Source organism: Kogia breviceps, chromosome 6 (genome assembly GCF_026419965.1).
Source record: "Kogia breviceps isolate mKogBre1 chromosome 6, mKogBre1 haplotype 1, whole genome shotgun sequence".
Lineage (NCBI taxonomy): Eukaryota > Metazoa > Chordata > Mammalia > Artiodactyla > Physeteridae > Kogia > Kogia breviceps.
Window position 1 is genome coordinate 35,067,112 of NC_081315.1, and position 22,202 is coordinate 35,089,313.

A 22,202-nucleotide genomic window follows, 5' to 3' on the forward strand; every position below is an offset into this window, starting at 1 on the left:
GAATTCTTCCATTCCTGATTTTTTTTACAAACTAAATCATTGTTAATGACAATTTATGGAATTTGACAGAATTTTAAGAAAATATGTACTGCAGTAAGATTGTACAGTCTATTCCACACAGAGCTAATAATACACAGAAGGTTGAGGAGGACAACAAAGGGTAAGATAAGCAACTGAGTTTCAAGGTTGTTACCATGAATATTTCTAAACTTGTCCCCTGCTCTAGATTTCTACTCTTAGTTCTCAATTCTTCTTTACTTACTGAACTTGGTCTCTTCAAAAGTCAGCTTAAATATATAGAATATAAGATTCAAAAACAATTCCACACTACCTTTCACATATAATAAATATGTGAATATTACCTAAGTATGAAACATATACAGATAAACTAACAAAAAACTACAACAGAAATAGAACTTCCAAAGCAATATTGAGAACGAAAAATGGAGCTGGAGGAATCAGGCTCCCTGACTTCAGACTATACTACAAGGCTACAGTAATCAAGACAGTATGGTACTGGCACAAAAACAGAAATATAGATCAATGGAACAGGATAGAAAGCCCAGAGATGAACCCACACACATATGGTCACCTTATCTTTGATAAAGGAGGGAAGGATATACAGTGGAGAAAAGACAGCCTCTTCAATAAGTGGTGCTGGGAAAACTGGACAGCTACCTGTAAAGGTATGAAATTAGAACACTCCCTAACACCACACACAAAAATAAACTCAAAATGGGTTAAAGACCTAAATGTAAGGCCAGACACTATCAAACTCTTAGAGGAAAACATAGGCAGAACACTCTATGACATATATCACAGCAAGATCCTTTTTGACCCATCTCCTAGAGAAATGGAAATAAAAACAAAAATAAACAAATGGGACCTAATGAAACTTAAAAGCTTTTGCACAGCAAAGGATACCATAAACAAGACCAAAAGACAACCCTCAGAATGGGAGAAAATATTTGCAAATGAAGCAACCGACAAAGGATTAATCTCCAAAATTTATAAGCAACTCAGGCAGCTCAAGAAATAAAAAACAACCCAATCCAAAAATGGGCAGAAGAACTAGATAGACATTTCTCCAAAGAAGATATACAGATTGCCAACAAACACATTAAAGAATGCTCAATATCATTAATCATTAGAGAAATGCAAATCAAAACTACAGTGAGATATCATCTCACACCGGTCAGATTGGCCATCATCAAAAACTCTAGAAACAATAAATTCTGGAGAGGGTGTGGAGAAAAGGGAACACTCTTGCACTGCTGGTGGGAATGTAAATTGATACAGCCTCTATGGAGAACAGTATGGAGGTTCCTTTAAAAACTACAAATAGAACTACGATATGACCCCACAATCCCACTACTAGGCATATACCCTGAGAAAACCATAATTCAAAAAGATTCATGTACCACAATGTTTATTGCAGCTCTATTTATGATAGCCAGGACATGGAAGCAACCTAAATGTCCATCAACAGGTGAATGGATAAAGAAGATGTGGCACATATATACAATGGAATATTACTCAGCCATAAAAATAAATGAAACTGAGTTATTTGTGATGAGGTGGATAGACCTGGAGTCTGTCATACAGAGTGAAGTAAGTCAAGAAGGAGAAAAACAAATACCGTATGCTAACACATATATATGGAATCTAAGAAAAAAAAGGTCATGAAGAGATTAGTGGTAGGATGGGAATAAAACACAGACCTACTAGAGCATGGACTTGAGGATATGGGGAGGGGGAAGGGTAAGCGGTGACGATGTGAGAGAGTGGCAGGGACATATACACACTACCAAATGTAAATTAGATAGCTAGTGCGAAGCTGCCGCATAGCACAGGGAGTTCACCTCTGTGCTTTGTGACCACCTTAGAGGGGTGGGATAGGGAGGGTGGGAGGGAGGGTGATGCAAGAGGGAAGAGATATGGGAACATATGTATATGTATAACTGATTCACTTTGTTATAAAGGAGAAACTAACACACTATTGTAAAACAGTTATACTCAAATAAAGATGTTAAAAAAAAAAAAAAAGAAATAGAACTTGCTTAAAAGTACATTTTGATAAAAGAATCTCAGAAAAACTTCTGAAAATGTGATCATTTACAAAAGGCATTTTAAAAAACACAACCCAGCTAGTCAACTAAGATTTCATCATACATAAGCTGATATTTCTTCTTCTGTGACTGAAAAAACAAATTTAAAAAACCACTACTAAATTAAAGTCTATTATAGGATTCTCAATTTGTTTAACTGAACATTAAAGATCCTAGTATGACTTTATTTTGAAGGATTAGTATCTTTATGAAGATAAGGAAATAAATGCCAGATGAAAGTATCTCAAAGATAGGCTAGGAAACTACTGCTCTGACTGGTCCTCTCAGATATGCATGCTCTTCATCATGTGGGAAGATAAAATGATGTTTATGTGGCCCAGCACAGAGTCATCGTGTGTGTGTGTGTGTGTGTGTGTGTGTGTGTGTGTGTAACATTTAATAAACTCAGCCCAACTACTATACTGAAGACCCAGAAATCTCAAACTCAAATATAGTCTGCTTAAATAATCAAAGGGACTAGCCATTTTTAATAAAAACAAGTTGTGAATTACTTCAAAAATAGCCTTCAATAAGAATATGAAACCGTCTACCACTCAACATAATCTGGTACCCCTCATATTCAAATTATCTACAGAATTCTAAGTAGTTCCCTCATACTTTTGTCTTCTCATTCACTTACTACTCGTTTATCTCTGTATCTTGCTTCATGTGGTACTGGGTGATGTCCTGAGTAGGGGGGATGAGCTTGAGGAGGTGGAGCATGGTGTTGATAGTAAGGATGGTGTGGAGGTTGTTCCATTCCAGGATAAGGAGTCTAAAAAAAGAAAACCACTTCCATAAGCATCTACCAAACATCCTTGTAAACAAACCATTCTTAGAATTCCCCTATCCAAACCACCCATCCCAAACAAATAATTTACTCTGTACAAGCCATTTACTTTGATGGCATTAGGATTCTTCAAAATACCCTCTTTATTTGCTTGTTGAAAATGTGTGTAATAAACTCTCTAATTACATATCTTCCAAAATTTAACATTTATACTTTTATACATACCATTTACATACTAATAAAAATAGCGAGCCCTCACTACATAGTGATTACTATGGACCAGGCACTGTCCTAAGCACTTTACATGGCTCATTTAATTCTCACAGCAACCCTACAGATAGGTACTATTACATAATCCTAGTTTACAAAAGGGAAACTGAGGCACCAAATGGTTAAGTAACCTGCTTAAGATCACACTGCTAGTAAAGGGGTGGAAGTTAGACACAACATCAGGCATTCTGGCTCTAGAATCAGTCATCTTAATCACTATGCACAGATGTATTCTTTAAAAAAGAAAAACCAAAAACTCAGGGGCTAATGAACTTTTAAATGCCATTATAAAATAATAGAAAATCAAAGGTACTTCTCCCCCTAATTAGTGCCAGTATAATATTATTAAATATTTTCTTTAATTTCATAGAATCTAAAGGAAAGAAATCTCATAATTCATCTATGTACAGAGTAACTAAGTGAAACAAAAGTCGGATGGAAATGCCAAATTACAGGCAGCATTTAAGATAAAAAAGGTAAGAAACAATCAGAACTACTTAAACTTCCAAGTTTTTTATTTTTTAGGGATTAATGCTTCAGCTATCCTCAATACCTTAAGATATATTCTAAGAAGAATATCCAGTTTTCTTAAAGAAAGGAAAAAAAATTAAAGTTTAGGAACAGGGTTTAATTAACCTTATTTAATATAGAGAATTTACTGAATATTAGGGTCAGGCACTATGCTACACTTAAGTTGTATTTTGTATATTTAGCTTCTTGACAATCCTCAGGTTGACATTAAATGACATTAATGACTATTCCATTAAATTTTAAACCATAAAAGGATAGACATAATGTCCAATTTATTCACCAACATATATACCCAGAGCAAGCACAGTGCCTGCAAAGAGTAAGTACTAAATATTAGTTTGATGAGCCAAAGAATGAATGGATGCTTATCGAGTTTTACAGATAAGGAAAACTGTAAGAAAAAAATATATTATGAAACTTGTCCAAGGTCAGAGTTGAGAAGGGAAGGTATTTGAACCCTGAAGAGTTTGCACTACTAGCCACTACAATAATAAATCATAATACTCATCAATTAAGCCGGTACTATTAATATAAATCAAATCATTCATTAGCCTTTAGTTTTAAAAACAGCATGCAAGTATATATCACCAAAGATACGTATTTTAAGTCTCCTAATGGGTAACTGTAATAATCATATTCCAAGTAAGCACTCAAAATGTATGGAACTGCAAATGAAGTTAAATAACTTGCAAAAACAGAATAATACAAACCATTCCTTGCCAAGGTGGTGGTGGTCCCATGTTATGAAATTCCCTCACATAATCATTGTAGGACTAAAATGAAAGATGATAATGTTAATAAATAAATAAAAAGCCCAGAAGTTACAAAATAATCAGATACAGATTTCATGTACATTAAATTTTAAAAGTGAGATGCTTACCCCATTTAAAAACACATCTCGGCGAACTCCTGAAAACCGTCTGTTGGGAATAAGATTTGTGAAACTAAATTCAGGTAATTCATAAACTAGTTCCAAGAATGTAATTCAAAACTAAGCAAGAGTGAACCCAACTTACCTATCTACTTCCTGGTATCGTGGATCCTTTAAATACCCTGTTTAAACATCAAGCATTTTAGTATATCAAATATATGTTTTTTATTATGGCATTATAATTAAACCTTCCTTACCACTCAATTCAATTCTTCCCATGAAATAATAGTGATGCTATTATTGTATTATTCCATTTTCAGATTTTCTTCTCAGATTACATGATAAAACTAAATAACTTACTGATATCACAGAATTATAAACTGCTAGAGAGATTTTCATATGATCTTCTAAATTCACACCCCAATTCTTGCTAGACAGAAATTTCTTCATGCTGCACCGTAAGGAAGGTAAGGGCAGAGGAATTATCTTGAGGACACCGTAACAGGTCTTCCTTAAAACAAATGTTTACCTCTACCTTGAGTATACACAAGCCTTGCTAAGTCAACCATAGTTTTAAAAGATGCAAATGTACAGGGAGAAAAGCAAAATTAACAAAAGTTGCAAAAATGAAGATATATACATTTTATCAATAAGTGAAAGAACCATGGAAATAAGAGAAATATTCTCCCTCCTTCTTTTCATAAGTACTCAGGAAATTTAAAAAATCTGAGCGGCCAAGTTACTGGGGAAAAATTTAATTTTACTTTCTGAAATATCCCGTTTTGGAGAAGAATGAGGCTTATCAAGCCACTTGTCACATACAGTGCTGTAATGCTAACACCAACTTCCAAACTGCTTAATTTTCATATGTGTATCACTGACTGTTTTAAATATCTTCTCTTAAATACACTTTGCCTTTTTCAATTCCAGTAAGGGAAAGACTAACTGAAAAGCTGCTTTTAGATTAAACCAAGCATTCCCCATTCCTCTCTAAAAAAATAATGTCAAAGGTATTTTTATTTAGAAAAATACAGCATAACTTCCGTTTCCATTTAAAGCTGTATACACATGAAATACTAAGTATCAAAGGGAATAAAAAGCTTAATAGAGTGTAAGATCACTGCTTTCCCTAACTACATTTAATCTTAAAAGCACAAGTGCAGTTTCCATTTGTGCAATAATGATAAATTAGTAATTTCAGGTAATTAACAGATTATGATAATGAGTCACACTAGAATAAACAACCTTAACAAAGTAGAGGAATTACTACGTGATTAATAATTTCCTAAGGTTTAAGTAGTCGCGTCCTGAAGTTTTCTCACTTTTAAAACTATAGGGTCACGACAGAAGTTTGTGTTGTTGTTGTTTTTAAAAATTTCAAGTCAAATATCTGCAGGATTATAAAATATTAACCTGGTCTCTGATGAAACTCAGGGGCATAGTCAATCCTTGGTTTCTTTCTGCTGTTATGAATATCATAATCTTCTGGTCGACGCCTACACAAATTAGACACATTAGAAATTAAACCAAAAACTGCTGGGAGAACAAACAGCAAAGCAAGTGTTTCTGACAGAAATAAGCACACAAAAAAGCTCATTACTTCCTTTAAAATAACACCCTAACTTTGGTGAGCAAATATCTTAAAATTTCTAAATTTTAATTCCTCAAAGTAATTACTATACCCCAATCCTTAGATGTATCGCTGGAATAGATATTCTCTGTAATCCTCATGCTATGACGAGACACTTGCAAAGAGTAATCTGCTCAAAATACGTAAATCACATTTCAGTAATCTAAACAAAAGTAAATGAGCTTCCCTCAAACTAATATAAATATCCAGTTTAACAATTAAAACACTTTCGCAAATAAAGTCTCCATTCAGGTAAAAGAAAGGGGAAAAAAAACTATCATTACACAACAGGTAACTCTAAAATCTACATATTTAAACGTATTAATGTCATTTTAGGCTAAGTCTAAAGAAAATTAAGAATTTCTTAAATATTTTTCTTCTGCTTTGCACAAAATTACAGTTTTCACATGATCATACAGAAAATTTGATACTTATTAAAAGTGACTTTACAGAAAAGTTTTGAAAATCTTAATACTTTGAAAAACCAATTTCTAAAGTTAATAACATTTAGGAATTATGGGTATTTTTTCCAGAGACAATGCCTTAAAATAAAACTGGCATGTAATGGGGCAGAGTTTTAACAGAGTTCATAAAACAAGTTCAATGTGTATTCTTTAGAAGGTGACAACTTTACTATCTGCAGAGGGCTGCTCTTCACTATCTTCCATAAATCTCAATGGTTTATGTAAACACATCATTAAATACACTTCATTTTACTTAGCATTTAATAAAGAGCTACACAGAAGAAAAATTAAAATCCAAGTTTTTAAGGTAATAATAAATACCTTTTTACCCTTAAGGTAAAAAACTCCATAATAACCCGGTATCACTCGTTTTCCAGCTATTTCTCTGAATATCAACTGCTTTCATTTGCAACACAAGTTCACTCAAACTACGAAGCTGCAATAAACCCAAGCCCCCCAACAGAATAAAAACAGTTGCATCTACAATAAATAAGACTAAGAAAATTAAAAGCTGGTTTAAAAAAATAAACATACCGCTTTCTTGTAGTTTGGGGAGTGCATTTACGACCGGTATAAAACATGATAGTAACAGTTCATAAAGTAGTCCAACTACTGACTTTAAGCTGTAAGCCACATACAAATATGGAGGCCCTGGCAGGCTTGAGAGAAGGTGTAGTGTTAAGTATAGTTTACAGTCCATTGCAAAACTGAGGTAAAAACTTCACTTGTATGTACTGTATTGCACTGGAAACCTCTTAGCTTAAAACTTCAAAAGACATCTTGGTGCTCAGTCCTTTTAGGCCAAAAATAAGGGGGCTCTGCCAGGTTTCCTCCTACCTACTTGACAGTGTCCTTCTTAAGCTCAAAGAAATGGGGACTCTTGTTGGATTATCTGTACCTACCACAGGATGTTTCCACCAAAAGGAAACTTAACCAAAGGTTTCATCCCATCAACCACACATCCAACAGTCTTTAGCAGAATATTTTAGATTTAGCTGTATGCAAATCTATACAGGGGAAGGTGTTGGGTAGAAGGGCATAAATCAGTCCTTTGCAAAGACTTCTCCAATTCTGTAACAAGTTAAACCCCCTTTTCCTGGAAAATGCTGTTTAGTTCATAAGTAGTGATCAATAACCATGGCGATCCTCTAAAAAACACTTTAAGTCCACAGGTACTGCCAGCATCTGGAAAAGCTGTAAACAGACACAGCAACAGCCCTTCTTTTTGGTTTGTTGCCGGGTCTCCCAGGGCCACTTGATCCCCTTTGGAAAGAACCTATTGTTTTCAGAAGCTCAGCAAGATGTGTGAATTCACTGGGTACAAGTTAGACAATATTTGACAATGGGGTTAACACATCACGATGGTAAAATCTGAAATAGTCCCAATAATGCTCCTCTTGAATATCAAAATAACTTAAAATATTTTATCCTCTAAATGAGGCGTCATCTTCTGAAAAAATATTAGTGATCCTTTATAAAAGTCTCATATCTGATAAGGCTTATCCAGAGACACACCTGAAAGAAAAGGCTTTTTAAAAAATATTAACAATTTTTGCAAATAAAGACTTCCTCCTCTTCCTCCTTTCTAGCCTGTTCTTAGCAACAAAGGCCTACCTCATTTCAATGGTATACATTGTATTATCAGATTATTATCTAATCTAAACTGGTTATCACTCTTTAGCAGATAATTTTTTCTGCATAAGGAAAGATCCCCATTTTCCTCTTGAAAAATGACTGAGACCAAGGTGACCATGTGAAATCCTCAATGAAGCCACAAACTAGTCCATGCAGCTTGATTTGAGGATTTTCTCTTTCTTCTTTACCGCAGGACAAACTTTTGACGAATCACATTCCTCCATCATGTTATTCTGATACATGTGCCTATTATCAGTCCAAAGAACGTTTCTAACCTTCCCACATCCCGGACTGGTTCTCGACGGGATGGACGTCCTCTTGACCGGGGCTGAGAATGCATTCTTCTCTTGTGACGCATTTTATGAATGACCTGATACAAGTCAATACTTTCATCAGGGGGAAATAGAAGACAAAGCTGGGTTCCACATTCAAGTTCAATTTCCTAGAATAGGAAAGTAGTAATTTACAAGATGAAAAAAAAGGAGAAACTTTCAATAGACTTGTATTTTCCTGATGTACAAGAACAAAAACAGATTGACTTGGAGGCTTCCTTCCCAAGGCTGATGATCTTATGAGATTCCAATAAATTTCCTTGAAAGGGTTTTTTAAAACCTTTTAAAAGTGTTTCACATATTTATATAAGGGGAAAAAGTTAAAAGTGTAGAATCTCCAAAGTTAACTACACAAAAAACTCTGTGACAATCACCCTCTGCAACGAAGGAATATTTCTTTGTGCAAAATACAGAAGTATCAGGATAAAGTCATCCATCTCAATACAGTGGAGGAAAAACATGTTTGTGTGTCAACCATTTTCATAATCATAAATTGCTAAATGCACTTAAATACATTATATTAACTAGAAAAACTAATCTACAGACTTTTAAAAATTAAGTTTTATTTTCAATTACCAGTATTTTCACTTATGAGCAATGAAAACCTGGTTCAAAATTACATGTAGAAACCATAAGGTTCACAGGTTTGGGTTTAAGTCACGGCACACTTTAAATTTCATTTGCAGACTTGAAAACCTGACTACACATACTTATCTCCTTTTCATAAAGCTTCCTTCTAACTCAGAAAACTTCAGCAAAGACATTAAATGGCATTTCTAAAATATATTATACAAAGTTCAGAATCTGTTAAACAGTAATAACATAATGAAAAAGCATGTAAAAATCATGTCAATTCTCTGAAAACTTTTCCTTCAATTGTATTAATGAAGTACCATATAAAGCTACCTATCTTTCAACATTAACGGAGGTCAGATTAATCAAACCATATAAAGTTACCTATCTTTCAACATTAACGGAGGTCAGATTAATCAATCAAAATCACAGTAATCACAAACTCCAAATAAGAATATTTTCCCTTAATCTTTCCCACAAATTCAATCAAAAATGGTTTTTAAATATCCTTCAATAAAGATCTCTAAAAGGGTTGATTAAATACATGTTTTTTAAAGAATCAATTAAAACAACAAACCTGTCCATCACGTCCGATCTTTACTGGCTTATGTTCATTCCAAGGATTGGTGAGATGAGCCGACTTAGTGAAGGGTAATTCACGCCTAAATACAAAGTAATATTAATTATATTACTTTGCAAAATCCTTATACTACTTTAGTAGCGAATTCCTATGTTAATCATGATTTAAATATGACTAAAATTTAAGACTGATAGAGCTCATTCTCCAGAAAGGGAGTCCCCTTCAGAGACACACTCCACATTCTCACGTGTTCTCAAAATTTTAAAAAGCTAAATAATACGCTTAAGATAATGAGCCTGAAACCAAGACAGTCTGGGGTTTAATCCAAGCTCTCTCTCAGCTTCTCTGAGCCTGAGTGTCTTCACCTTATAAACAAGGATATCACCACCTTCTTCATACTTTTTTAAGCAGTTTGCATATGAAATAACATATTAAATGTTTAGCATATTTCTTGCTTCTGTGTACTAAAAATCTTGTACTTTTTAAAAAATAAACTTATTTATTTATTTTTGGCTTCATTGGGTCTTCGTTGGTACGCGTGGGCTTTTCTCTAGTTGTGGTGAGTGGGGGCTACTGTTCGTTAACGTGAGCAGGCTTCTCATTGCGGTGGCCTCTTGTGGAGCACAGGCTCTAGGCATGCGGGCTTCAGTAGTTGTGGCGTACAGGCTTAGTTGCTCCGCGGCACATGGGATCTTCCCGGTCCAGGGCTCGAACCCATGTCCCCTGCATCGGCAGGTGGATTCTCAACCACTGCGCCACCAGGGAAGCCCCTAAAAATCTTGTATTTTTAAATAACTGATCAACAAAGAGATGAAGCTTAACCAGGCAGTTAATGCCAAATGAAAATACATGCCCCCTATCCTTGGTTCAGGGCTGCTTTCCCAGATTCAAACATCCTCCCTCCTTTCGATAAGGCAATACTCCCCACCACACATGGAATAGCTCTTGACAATACAAATGTTTTTGTTCAAGAATTCCTATATTTGCATGTATTAATTATGTCCTCCACTTACACTACAGTGCTATATCTAAATAATTTAAACAAACTCTGGCTCTAAGCTGAGCCATAGGGCAAAATGGTCTCACCAAGTTAAAAAGATACCCTGTATTTTTATAGTTCTTTATCAACCCAGCACAACACTGAACACAAACATGACACATAAGTACTTGTAAAAAAAAATAATCGAAAATTAACATCATTCAGTAAGGTTTCATCTATTTGTGCATAAAGTAATGCCAAATTAAAGAAATGCTTTAATTAAAGATCTATTATATATACATACAATACAAATGAAACTGCTCAAAGGACATACAAAGATGAATAAAGAGCTTTCATTCCTAACCTTTCTTCCACAGCTTTTATCAGAGAGTAAACAAGCACACACAATTATTTTGTAAAAAAAATGGGTACCATAAATAGAGTATAGACGTTTTGTTTTTAATGTGCACGGTTATAAGAAGAAGAACGAAATAACAATCAGAAAATGCTTCCTGGAAAAGGTGGCATATGGGATAAGCCTGAAAGAAAAGTGACTCAGGAAAAGCCATACGTGGAGAGGTAAGGCAGGGTTACATGTGAAGAAATGAAAAAGACCTGAGCAAAGACATAATGGAGAAGAAAACATACAAGCAAATAACCTGGTCCAGTGGACAAGCTATATAACCATTTATTCTAACCGTACGTGAATTTTCTTAAAGATGAATATTAAACGCCCAAATTTTACACAACTATTTTTAAACCTCATAAAATATTTCGACATTTACAGGAGAAGTATATCTAAAATTAAAGTATCAAGGTGGCATGATCTGTGGTGTATGATCTGTGGTGAATGTATGGGAGAAGTGGGCAGAGTGTGACAGAAATGCCTACTAGGTACTACTACTGGATTCCTCATCTAAAAGACATCTTACCTCACACATCTAGAGTGGTTCAAGAGTGTATATACATAAAAATATGTGTGTATGTATATATATCTACACACACACACACACACACACACACACACACACACACACACCCTTTACAGGGAAGGCAGGGGGAAAAGAGACTATCATTAAGCTAGAATAAGTCCATACCAAAAGCTTAGACTATCCAGATGCAGATCTATAGTTAAAACTTTACTTTAATAGCTTCCCAGATTTTTCCTCTCACTTGCCAGTTAAAAAAAGGTTACAGAAAGGAATAAATAACCTACAACTATGAAAGTGCAGGACGGTTACAAATTATTATTGCACAGAGTTACCACTGTTATTTAAACATTAGCAATGGAATACCCTAGGTCCAAAAAAAAAGGCATATGTTGAGCTGTTTGAGTCACTTAGGGTTAAAATTCTTTGGTGACACTGGTTCTAACTAGATTCTAGAGACTTCTGCCCACTGTTTCGACAAATTAGTTAATCCCAGACTGAAAAGCACAGAGAACTATGAGGCTTTAGGAAAAACAGGGCTTAGATTAAGACTAAGAGAAACTGCACATCTGTGGTCACCACAATTACAGAGCAGGCATCCTAAAAATCAGCTTTTGAGCAGACATATAGTGAAAAAGCCTACAGATGATTATCTTTACTGTGAGTACCCTAGGTAACATGACAGTGATTCTCTGACTTAAGAAGCTTAGAAAATGGGGCATATTTAACAAAAGAATATGAAACTGTATAGAGGCTCTTATGTACTGATAGCTGTTTGGGTCATTAAAACTAAAAGGAATAATATCAAGAAACCATGAAAGAAGAGAGAAATGGGTTATCTGGAATGGACATGAAAGGGGTGAGCTTAAGATACAATATAGTCAATAGATTTAATTCTGGTTGAATGACATTCTATAGATTTTAGCCTTATTTTGATCTAACTCCCAGAAGCAACTTAAGTCACTTTTTAATGCCTCCTTTCCTATCTGCTACCATGCACCATCTAGTTTTAAACTCCAGTGTGCCTACAGGTTTGAGGTGCATGTAAGGATTCTGCATTTTAATAATGAGATACTACTGATGCAGGTGATCCAGGGACCACACCTCAAAAAACTTAAGGCTAGTTATTATTAAATCCAAAAGGTGCTTAAATAAAACTCTAATAACTATCATATCTGAAAAGAAAATATATTAATAGCAGTTACTATTAGTGATAGCAAAGCCTTCAGGGTTTATATTTATTAAAGTTTAATCCTTTTAACACTGAAGGTCAAATGTAATTCTCATTTCACACAGAAAACTTAAGAGTTCAAGTGAGTTACTCAAAGAAATGTCAATGTCATCAGAACACATGCTCCCCTCAGAACTCAAGTATTTTAATATTACTCTTTAACGTACTTATGAGTATTTTTTTAAAAGTTCTTTTTTAATTAAGAATATTCTTTCCAGGTAAACCTAAAACTTACTTAAAAGTAATAAAAAACACTACTACCCAAAATTTTACACAAAATCTTAGCAGAATGGAATATTTGGGTTTGTACCTCTTCTGATGCTAGCTATATATATTTCAAATGAGTTAGTAAAAGAGCCAGTAAGTCAATGAAGAAGAAAATGAAGATGATAATCTGTGAATAAATTAAACTCATCTAAAATTAAGAAACAAATTTCCTTATCAATAATCTGAAAATGAAGGTTCATAAAACAAGTAACATTCAAAATAAAATTTGCTACCACCAATCTAAAACTGGGTAATTATTTTTCTCCTAAGAAAGCATCATCTCCAAATGTTTTCCAGTGGTACCAATAATGTTTCTAGTCATAAAACCATAGACTTAACAAATCTCTCCTTTGGCCTTTACAGTTATCCATCCAAAAAAATAAGTAAAAATGTCTATCTCTGCTAAGAAATAACTGGCACCTTGTCTTCCCTATAAACTGCCACCAGATTTTTAAATTTTATAATTTTGATTATGATTTAACTTTAGAAATTAAGAACTATAAATCTATATTTAAAAACCCTGGGCACAATGGAGTATGGGAATATCATCTATAATTTCACCACCCTGACAATGCATTCCAACATTATAATTATGTATCCTTTCATTTGTTGTATCTTTCCATGTTATTACATGGACAATTATTTTTGTGTATTACATTTAAGTGACAAACCGTAATTTACTTAACCAATTTCCTATGAGAGAATTTAGATTGCTTCTAATTTTTCCCTATAGAAAGTAATGACAGGGGGCTTCCCTAGTGGCGCAGTGGTTGAGAGACCACCTGCCAATGCAGGGGACATGGGTTCGAACCCTGGTCTGGGAAGATCCCACATGCCGCAGAGAAACTGAGCCCATGCGCCACAACTACTAAGCCTGTGCTCTAGATCCTGCCTGAGCCCACGTGCCACATCTACTGAAGTCTGCGCGCCTAGAGCCTGTGCTCCGCAACAAGAGGAACCACCGCAATGAGGAGCCCGCGCACCGCAACGAAGAGTAGCCCCTGCTTGCTGCAACTAGAGAAAGCCCATGAGCAGCAACGAAGACCCAACACAGCCAAAAATAAAAATAAATTTATATTTTAAAAAAAGTAATGACGGGATGAATAATGGTGATATATTTATATGTGCATATAGCTTTTTGCTACTCTATTAAACATCAACCAAATACGCTATCTCTGCTGTATCACTGCCCATTTTCATAGTTCCTCACTGTCCCACAGCAAAGGTTTATTAATTCCTTAGGCTGGCCCACATTACTACCCATCTTTGCCTTTTGTTCTCTTTACTGACTATCTGCTTTATTAAAAAGGTGGTTCCCTATCCCATCCACACACCCCACTCACATCCCCACCCCATGGTTTCTGATTTCATGTCTCTTCTTTGTGCTACTTTGCCTTCCTGAATATGAACAGCATTTTTCTTTCTTATCCAATTCTTCTATCCTCATCAAAAATCCACCTAAGCCAACTTACTGATACAAAAATATCCATATGGTCCCTTTCAGGTAATTCTTATTTAGCTAAAGTTAATTTTACAGGAAGATTTGTGCATGCCATATAAAGTTCACTTAAATAATTAGCTTTTCATAATGTTGAAATCGCTTTCTAAGCCCAAGATGGAGCCACTCCTGCCCAAGGTGCTAAGTCAGCAAACTGAAACTTAGATAACTTTCATGTCCCTGTAAATGCTCCACTTGACCAGAAATGCAATATATCCAGTCAATCAATCCCCAAATGCCAAGCCAACTCTGGGCTTCCTCATACCAAACAAGGCTGACTGTGTGGCCCCATCCAAACAGATATTTTATTTGTCTGTTTCTTATTCTTTACTATTTATCCTATAAAAGCTTTCTGCCTTCTGCCCCATTTTGCAGTTCTCGACAAGAGACTATCCATTTGCTGAAGTGTTAAGTCTCTCTATATCATCTAAATTGACTTCTTTAATCATTTTTTTAAAACAATGTACAATCGTTCAGTAAGGACAAAAAAAGTGGTAAATAACTCAGATTTCAAAGTAAGTCTACTTCTCTAACGCTTAAATCTTAACTACTGCAGTTTCAAAAGGTCACAATGCCAACTAACATGATTTGCTAACTTCCTTAAAAAACACTACTTGTTCACAATTAAATTAGTCACCTCCAAAATGTTATATTAGCCAAGTCAAAGGATGACTATTTTCCCACTCCACAGTAATAAAACGGCATGTTAAATCACTAAACATAAACATGTGCTAAATAACATAAGCAACTGTCTGATTTGTAAATTTACTGCCATAATACTAATGCAGAGAACAAATGAAATACATAAAACTCTTGACTAAATAAATCTTTGCCCTATGCATTCTATATTAGATGATAAAGGTGGTGAACAATACAATCTAAGCATATTAATGTTATTTTTACTTTTAACATTGTTAAATAAACTCTATAGATCCCAATCAGCCTAGGAATCACACCAAAAAAGGGGGGACAATAATTAGAATAATAAATTAAAACTAAATAACTGTGGAGTTTTAACATTATTCTCAACTGGTAGCCCATTCAAAACAAGAGCAACTTTAATTATCTACACTGAAGTGTGTAATTTACCTGCAAATCCAGTCAATTTTAAAGACACCTCCCAGCATTTTAGCATTCATTCCTGCTGGAAGTACCCAATGTATAGGAGATCCTCCATGGTGTGATTCTGAAGAAAGTCTTGCAAATCCTAGGGGAATAAATCACAACATAATATATAGATGCAAATATAATTAATGTTTTTATATATCCAAATTATTTTTACTCTTACCTTGAAATTTTCCACTCTCTCTCACAGAAAATATTAAGATAACACTCCTTGCAGATCTGAATGCAGCATTTAATTTCTTCTCATTTACTGGCAGTGTAGACCATACACCCTATATAAATGATGTAAAGATCAAAGATTGAAATTAATGTAAATCTTTTATGTTTCCAATTACATCTGCAGAAGACCAAGGTTACCAGTAAGCTATAATGAATAAATGTCCTATTTCATCATAGGACATTTATGAATAATGTCGTATGTCAAAATAATGGAATAATCTATTAAAAACTTGGGAAAAATACGGAGAAAATTACCAACCTTAACAAAATCATTAAAACAACTAGTAAACACATGGGGATAGGGGGCAATCAAATCATATGGGCTAGAATTTTAGATAATAAAAACAATCACCTACAATTTAAAATCAGAACCATTTACTGTGGTAAAAACATTTTGTTTGAAGGTGAATCACAATGTGTACATTTTTTTCTTTAAAAACTGTACCTAACCAAATAATTAAAAATGATCATGTTAGTAAATCCATAGGTGACGAATTTCTGTCAAGTTTCTAGCATTTCTCTCTTCTTTCTATTTAAGTTCAAATTTTCATGTATCAATAGTTTGACTGAAGAGATCTGTGTTTTATGTAGCGCTGGAACATAGTTATTATTTCCAAAGCATTTTAATCAATTCTTTGATCAGGAAAGATTAAGAGGCAGGAATGGAAATGTAAACCAGAACCTCTAATTCAGTTTAATCTGCTGATACATACTAGAACTCATTCTCACTAGGTGCTTAATTACTTCTGCCTAAATCCACTCCAACTAAAGAACAGAATAAACTTCCACTATTTAGTGTACTATTCCTTCCATCTGTAAAATTTAGTGGGTAACCCTCAACTTAAGTTAGAAATATAGGATTATTAATATTGACAGAAATACAGTTTAAAAAATGTTTAACTTTAGTTTTAACTTTCTCAAAGTCAGTAGAAACTCTCTTAAAACAAAAATACAAAAATATTAGAATAGTTGGTATAAAAAGTAGATTCATTTTTGTAACAAAAACATTTTTTAAAAAATTAACCTTACAACATCCTACAGCAACTGGGCATATCCCTTTTGTAAAGCCCAGGGTGGGGCTTTTAACTAAAACTAACTCTTCCCTTTTCTTCTAAATCCAGGTGATCTTACTTCTAAAAGTAAAAGAAACTCTCCATAAAAGAATGATTTCTTTTCAAGAAAATCTCAAGGTGTAAAACAAGCAGCAATATAAAACAAAACTGGTTTACTAAAAAAACTTTATAAAATGTATCAGTATATAATAAACTAGCAATTGAGTATAGAAACACAAAAATCCAAAGAAATACGGCTTTTGCAGTACAACGTATAATTATATATTCTTCAAATATTGAACATTTTTACTTCTAAACTCATCTTCAAAAGATTTAAAAGAAAACTCAAATTACTACTAGGTTGCTTAACCAGTCAAAAAAGCAGACCCTACTTGGCAACTGGACTATGGATCTCTAAAGCGTTAATGAAAATTACAGTATGTCATGTACTCAAGTGATACTCAAGTCCACCTTCACATTTAAATTTTCAAGATTAGGATATTTCAACAGAACTGATGTAATACCTTAGCTTTGGCAAGGGAAACATTCTCATGGTTGTTACTCTTTATGAGAAAAAATCTCGCATCCTGTAGGACGTATTTGAGTTTACTGGTTTGATCTGAAAAAAAGAAATCCAAATTGATTAAACAGAGGCCATTATCACACAGAGGGATATAAGTTGTACTAACAGAAATTAGCCCTCCAAAACCCAGCTAAACTTTTAAAATTCATAATCACCCATTCAACCTAGAAAGCTAAGCCACAACACATAATAAAGCAAAGCTAAGAAAGACACCAGCATTTTGCAAGAAGGCAAACCTAATATAGTAATGTTCTAATATATCAGATCCATATTCTTAAGCGTGAAAATGGCTATAAATTTTATCACATTAATCATTTAAAATTTGCTAATAGACCATTATACTACTAAAATATATATACCATCCACTCTGTCCAAAAACTGTTAAGATATCCTAAAATGTCTGCTACTATTCTAAAAGATACCCAGTAAGAAGTGAACATGGAGCTCTGTGTAAGGCTAAATTATTTTTTTCCCCTTAATGTAATATATCAGAACATTACTACATTAAAACCAACTATTAATGGAGAACCAATAAGGCAAAATAATGACTTTTAAGGAAGCATGCAATGAAAACAATTTCAAATTTAAATGATACCTTTTCGGACAGCACGAACGGAAGATGATAATTTCTCATGCTTCTTTTCTGAACCTGTATTTAGCCAAAGTACATTTGTTCAGATTGAGCTTTAATAGAGATAAGACAAAATTTCTACAGTCTTGTCACATAAAGTTCTCATTCAAGACAAATTATTCTTCCTGGCGCACCCACACACACAAAAAAAATACTTCTCAATGTGTACGAGTGTTTTGCTTTTTGGGTTGTTTGGATGTTTTTAAAAATATTTGAACAGTTTCTCACTCAGAAAACTAGTCACTGAATCATCATCTTCCAAGAAAAAAAAAAGTGAAATTCCACTTAAGCAGTAACAGAACAGGATTAAAATAATAAGAAAAAGCTTAGTTTCCTCTAGATTTATTACACTGAACATGCCAGAAATCAATACTAATGAATATTAACAAGTTCACGCTAAACTACAGCCTCCACAAACTTTTTACAGCAGATTACATTAGAATCAGTCAGATATGATCACAAATAAAAGTAAAATGAGAATACCTGCATATGACTCTGATGCAGAGCTTCCACTTCTATCAAAAACAATAGGAGATATGCCTCTAGCTCTCTTCCTTTCCTTCTTTTTCTCATCTAAAAAAGAATTCAGACAAGATTTTTAAAAACATTGCAATACAGGTACAGTTAATCAAATAAGAATGTTATCATCATGCGTCTGGATTTTGCATAGTCCCTAAGTATTATTCACTACTAATCCTTCCTGACCCCCTCAATTTCCTAAGATGTTCCAATTCGTTCCAATTCAGACACTGTTCAAAAACTAAGGACATTTTGTTATTTCTCCCACCAATTTTAATCAAATAAAAATACACAGCTATAATTAAAAATTACTTATCCTATATATAAAAGATCTTTAAGTTTTCAAAGGGAAAAAAATTCTGCAAAGCAAACACAACTTTTCTTTCAATTAAACTTACAGTGCTCCCTTCTATGAACCAAGTACCATTGTTTTAAGTCCTCTTTTTAAAAAGTATACTATCATTCTTCATCACAATTCCAACTGATTCTATCTTAGATGTCTGATGAACCCCAGAACCCAAAGCTTTTCAAATGTTTGTTTTTTTTAAATTACACTATAGTAAATTAGCGACTCCCTTCTGGTTGCCACTGCTTGCTTTTGTATCTTCAATTCCATTCTTCCTGACCACTTCATTCCTGAATTACTGCTTATTTTCAAATTCAATTTAAAATTTATCTCTAAAATCTCAGCAATAGTCTATTTCTATTAAAAAGCTGGGAATCTTCAGTAGACAGAAGAGGTTTGCATTACCTATAAGAACCATTTCAGGATTAATTTGGACGTATATAAATGAGGGCCTAAAATGGAATTAAACTCTCCTGTCTCTGTTGGTATTTTAATTACACCACTATAAGCACCTTTTCTTTTCAGCTAGAAGGAATATGATGGGAAAAATGCATATACTTATTTTTATAAAAGTTAACAGAATGTTGAGAAATAATAATCAATGATCTTTCATACAAACTCCTATTTTAAAAGCTTTAAATTATTTCCCTTAATCCTCATAACAAACTCATGAGATACATAATACCCATTATTCTCATTTACAGAAAAGGAAACCTCAACTTAGTGGTGTGGTTAGGCAACTTGGCTAGGGTCCCAGTTACTGAGTGGCAGAACCTAGTTTCTAACTTGAAAGTACAAGCCATGAGGAAGAGAATAGAATAGATATTTTACTTCTATTCTTGAAAGAGGATTCTAGGTTTAAACTAGCTTAAAGATAGAAAACTCCAAGGACAAAAGTTCCTTTTCTTTTAGTTTAAGCATTTTTCCCTTTGTAATTTACTACTAATTCCTTCTCCAAACAGATGTTAACAAGAAGCTTGTAAATGATGCTGATTTTCCTAACTTAAGGCAAAAAGGAAAGGCAAAGCAGTACATACTGGCACAACTACAAAGCCAGGCCCATTTAAAGCTAGCAACTTGGGAACATAATGAAATTTATATAACTAGCTATAGAGAAAAGCATTTATTTACAGGTTTGTTGGCTTTGAATGTTAACCTGACCTTTAAGTTTTAAAATCCTCTCCCTCAGGGTAACCTATAAGACTTCAAGAGAATAGACTGAAGCCTTTTAGTATAAAATGACTGAGAATCTCGCCCAAACAGATGAGAAACAGGAGTTTTTGTCATATCCCAAAACTCTTTCTCATCTATGTCTGTTTTGTTCACTGACTACACGTTCTTATATAGTGTTTGGCACACAGAAGGAACTGAATTCATTGAATCAATGAGTATGACATGTACATGAAAGAGATTAGAAAAAGAAAACTGTTTAAAAAATTTTTTAATTATTTCTTTCAAAAATTTTAGCATGTTTCTTTTATTCTTTTCCTCTTTGAACAGTTAGGAATCTAAGCATTATAAATTGATCACAAAGGTAATATATCTCTTGCTGCTGTTTAAAAATAATACTTTATGGTTCTAAGTACTAAAAGAATCTCTCACCAAGACGATGCAGGGACTTCCCCGGTGGCGGCGTGGTTAATAATCCACCTGCCAGTGCAGGGGACACGGGTTCGAACCCTGGTCTGGGAAGATCCCACATGCCGCGGAGCAACTAAGCTCATGCACCACAACTGCTGAGCCTGCGCTCTAGATTCCGTGCGCCACAACTACCGAGCCCACTCGCCTAGAGCCCGTGCCCCACAAAAGGAGAAGCCACCACAACGGGAAGCCTGTGCACCGCAACAAAGAGCAGTCCCTACTCGCAGCAACTAGAGAAAGCCCGCGCGCAGCAATGAAGACCCAACGCAGCCAAAAATAAATAATTTATTTTTTTAAAAAAAATGATGCAGGAAATATAATAGAAGCAGAAGTAAGATCTCACCCAACAATTTTTATGTAATGTTAAATATAGCATTACCATGAAAAATCTCCAAGGATTTTTTATCTTTTTTTATATAAATAACTTTCACTGCTCTGAAGTTTATGATCTCCTCTCCCGACTATTATTCTCAGGTCAAAAAAACAATTGAAAGTCATCTAACAAATAAACCTTTAACAACCACCAAGTGTGTCACTTTTATAAGGAAATTACTGAAATTTTGAGAAAAAATAAGGTAAAATAAACTGGAATCTAGAAAATTCATGACACAAAAACTAAACTGTGTGGGGCTTCCCTGGTGGTGCAGTGATTGAGAGTCCACCTGCCGATGCAGGGGACACGGGTTCGTGCCCCGGTCCGGGGAAGATCCCCCATGCCGCGGAGCAGCTGGGCCCATGAGCCATGGCCACTGAGCCTGCGTGTCCGGAGTCTGTGCTCCGCAACAGGAGAGGCCACAACAGTGAGAGGCCCACATAACCACAATAAAATAAAATAAAATAAACCACTAAACTGTGATCCCTTGTATTTAAAAATCTTTAAGAACATTTTTTACCTCTGGTGGAGTTCCAGATCCACCATTTTTCTCTCACACATTATAAAGAGAAACCACTCCAAAATAAAAATAATAATGTCCTGCATACTAAATAGTCTTTAAAAAATGTTCCACATAAGAGCTCTTCCAAAGAAAAGCCACAAATTTTCCTTTAATATGGAAAGTAAGAGTTCCAGGCAGGTATCTCTTTTATAACAGTAAGTCTCTTAACAGTTTTAATATCCAGGTTTTATAAAACTATTGGCTACCATTCAATCTGAAATGTCTAACCCACAAAAAACAAAGTATGAATCAGTATCTTGCTAAGTATCAGCATCTAGGAACTTATTAAAAATACACATTATTTCAGGCCCTATGTATTTATATAAGTCTCCCTCGTTTGACTTAAACAGTATAAACATTCAAGTCTAAGAAATATCGTTCTTAACATGGACACCAAAAAGAAGATTCCCATAATAAAATGTTCCCTACTTTTACAGGTTTCACACATTCTCCACAATAAATG

At 34.3% G+C, this 22,202-nt stretch overlaps 1 protein-coding gene across 4 annotated transcripts in view; it reads right to left on the reverse strand.

Annotated features, from left to right (window-relative positions):
* YTHDC1 (YTH N6-methyladenosine RNA binding protein C1) overlaps nt 1-22,202 on the reverse strand; it is a 36,768-nt gene that overhangs the window by 1,440 nt on the left and 13,126 nt on the right. The window contains exons 5-16 of one of the 4 annotated variants that reach the window (XM_059066185.2): nt 18,782-18,871; nt 18,263-18,316; nt 17,609-17,703; nt 15,977-16,085; nt 15,778-15,895; nt 9,782-9,866; nt 8,575-8,741; nt 5,984-6,066; nt 4,716-4,752; nt 4,580-4,619; nt 4,410-4,472; nt 2,749-2,883 (exon numbers count right to left, since the gene is read on the reverse strand). In XM_059066185.2, coding sequence (XP_058922168.1) covers nt 2,749-2,883; nt 4,410-4,472; nt 4,580-4,619; nt 4,716-4,752; nt 5,984-6,066; nt 8,575-8,741; nt 9,782-9,866; nt 15,778-15,895; nt 15,977-16,085; nt 17,609-17,703; nt 18,263-18,316; nt 18,782-18,871 — 1,076 coding nt within the window. Of the gene's footprint in view, nt 1-2,748; nt 2,884-4,409; nt 4,473-4,579; nt 4,644-4,715; nt 4,753-5,983; nt 6,067-8,574; nt 8,742-9,781; nt 9,867-15,777; nt 15,896-15,976; nt 16,086-17,608; nt 17,704-18,262; nt 18,317-18,781; nt 18,872-22,202 lie in introns of all 4 variants that reach the window. The other 3 variants (XM_059066184.2, XM_059066186.2, XM_067035713.1) reach the window with 3 other exon arrangements.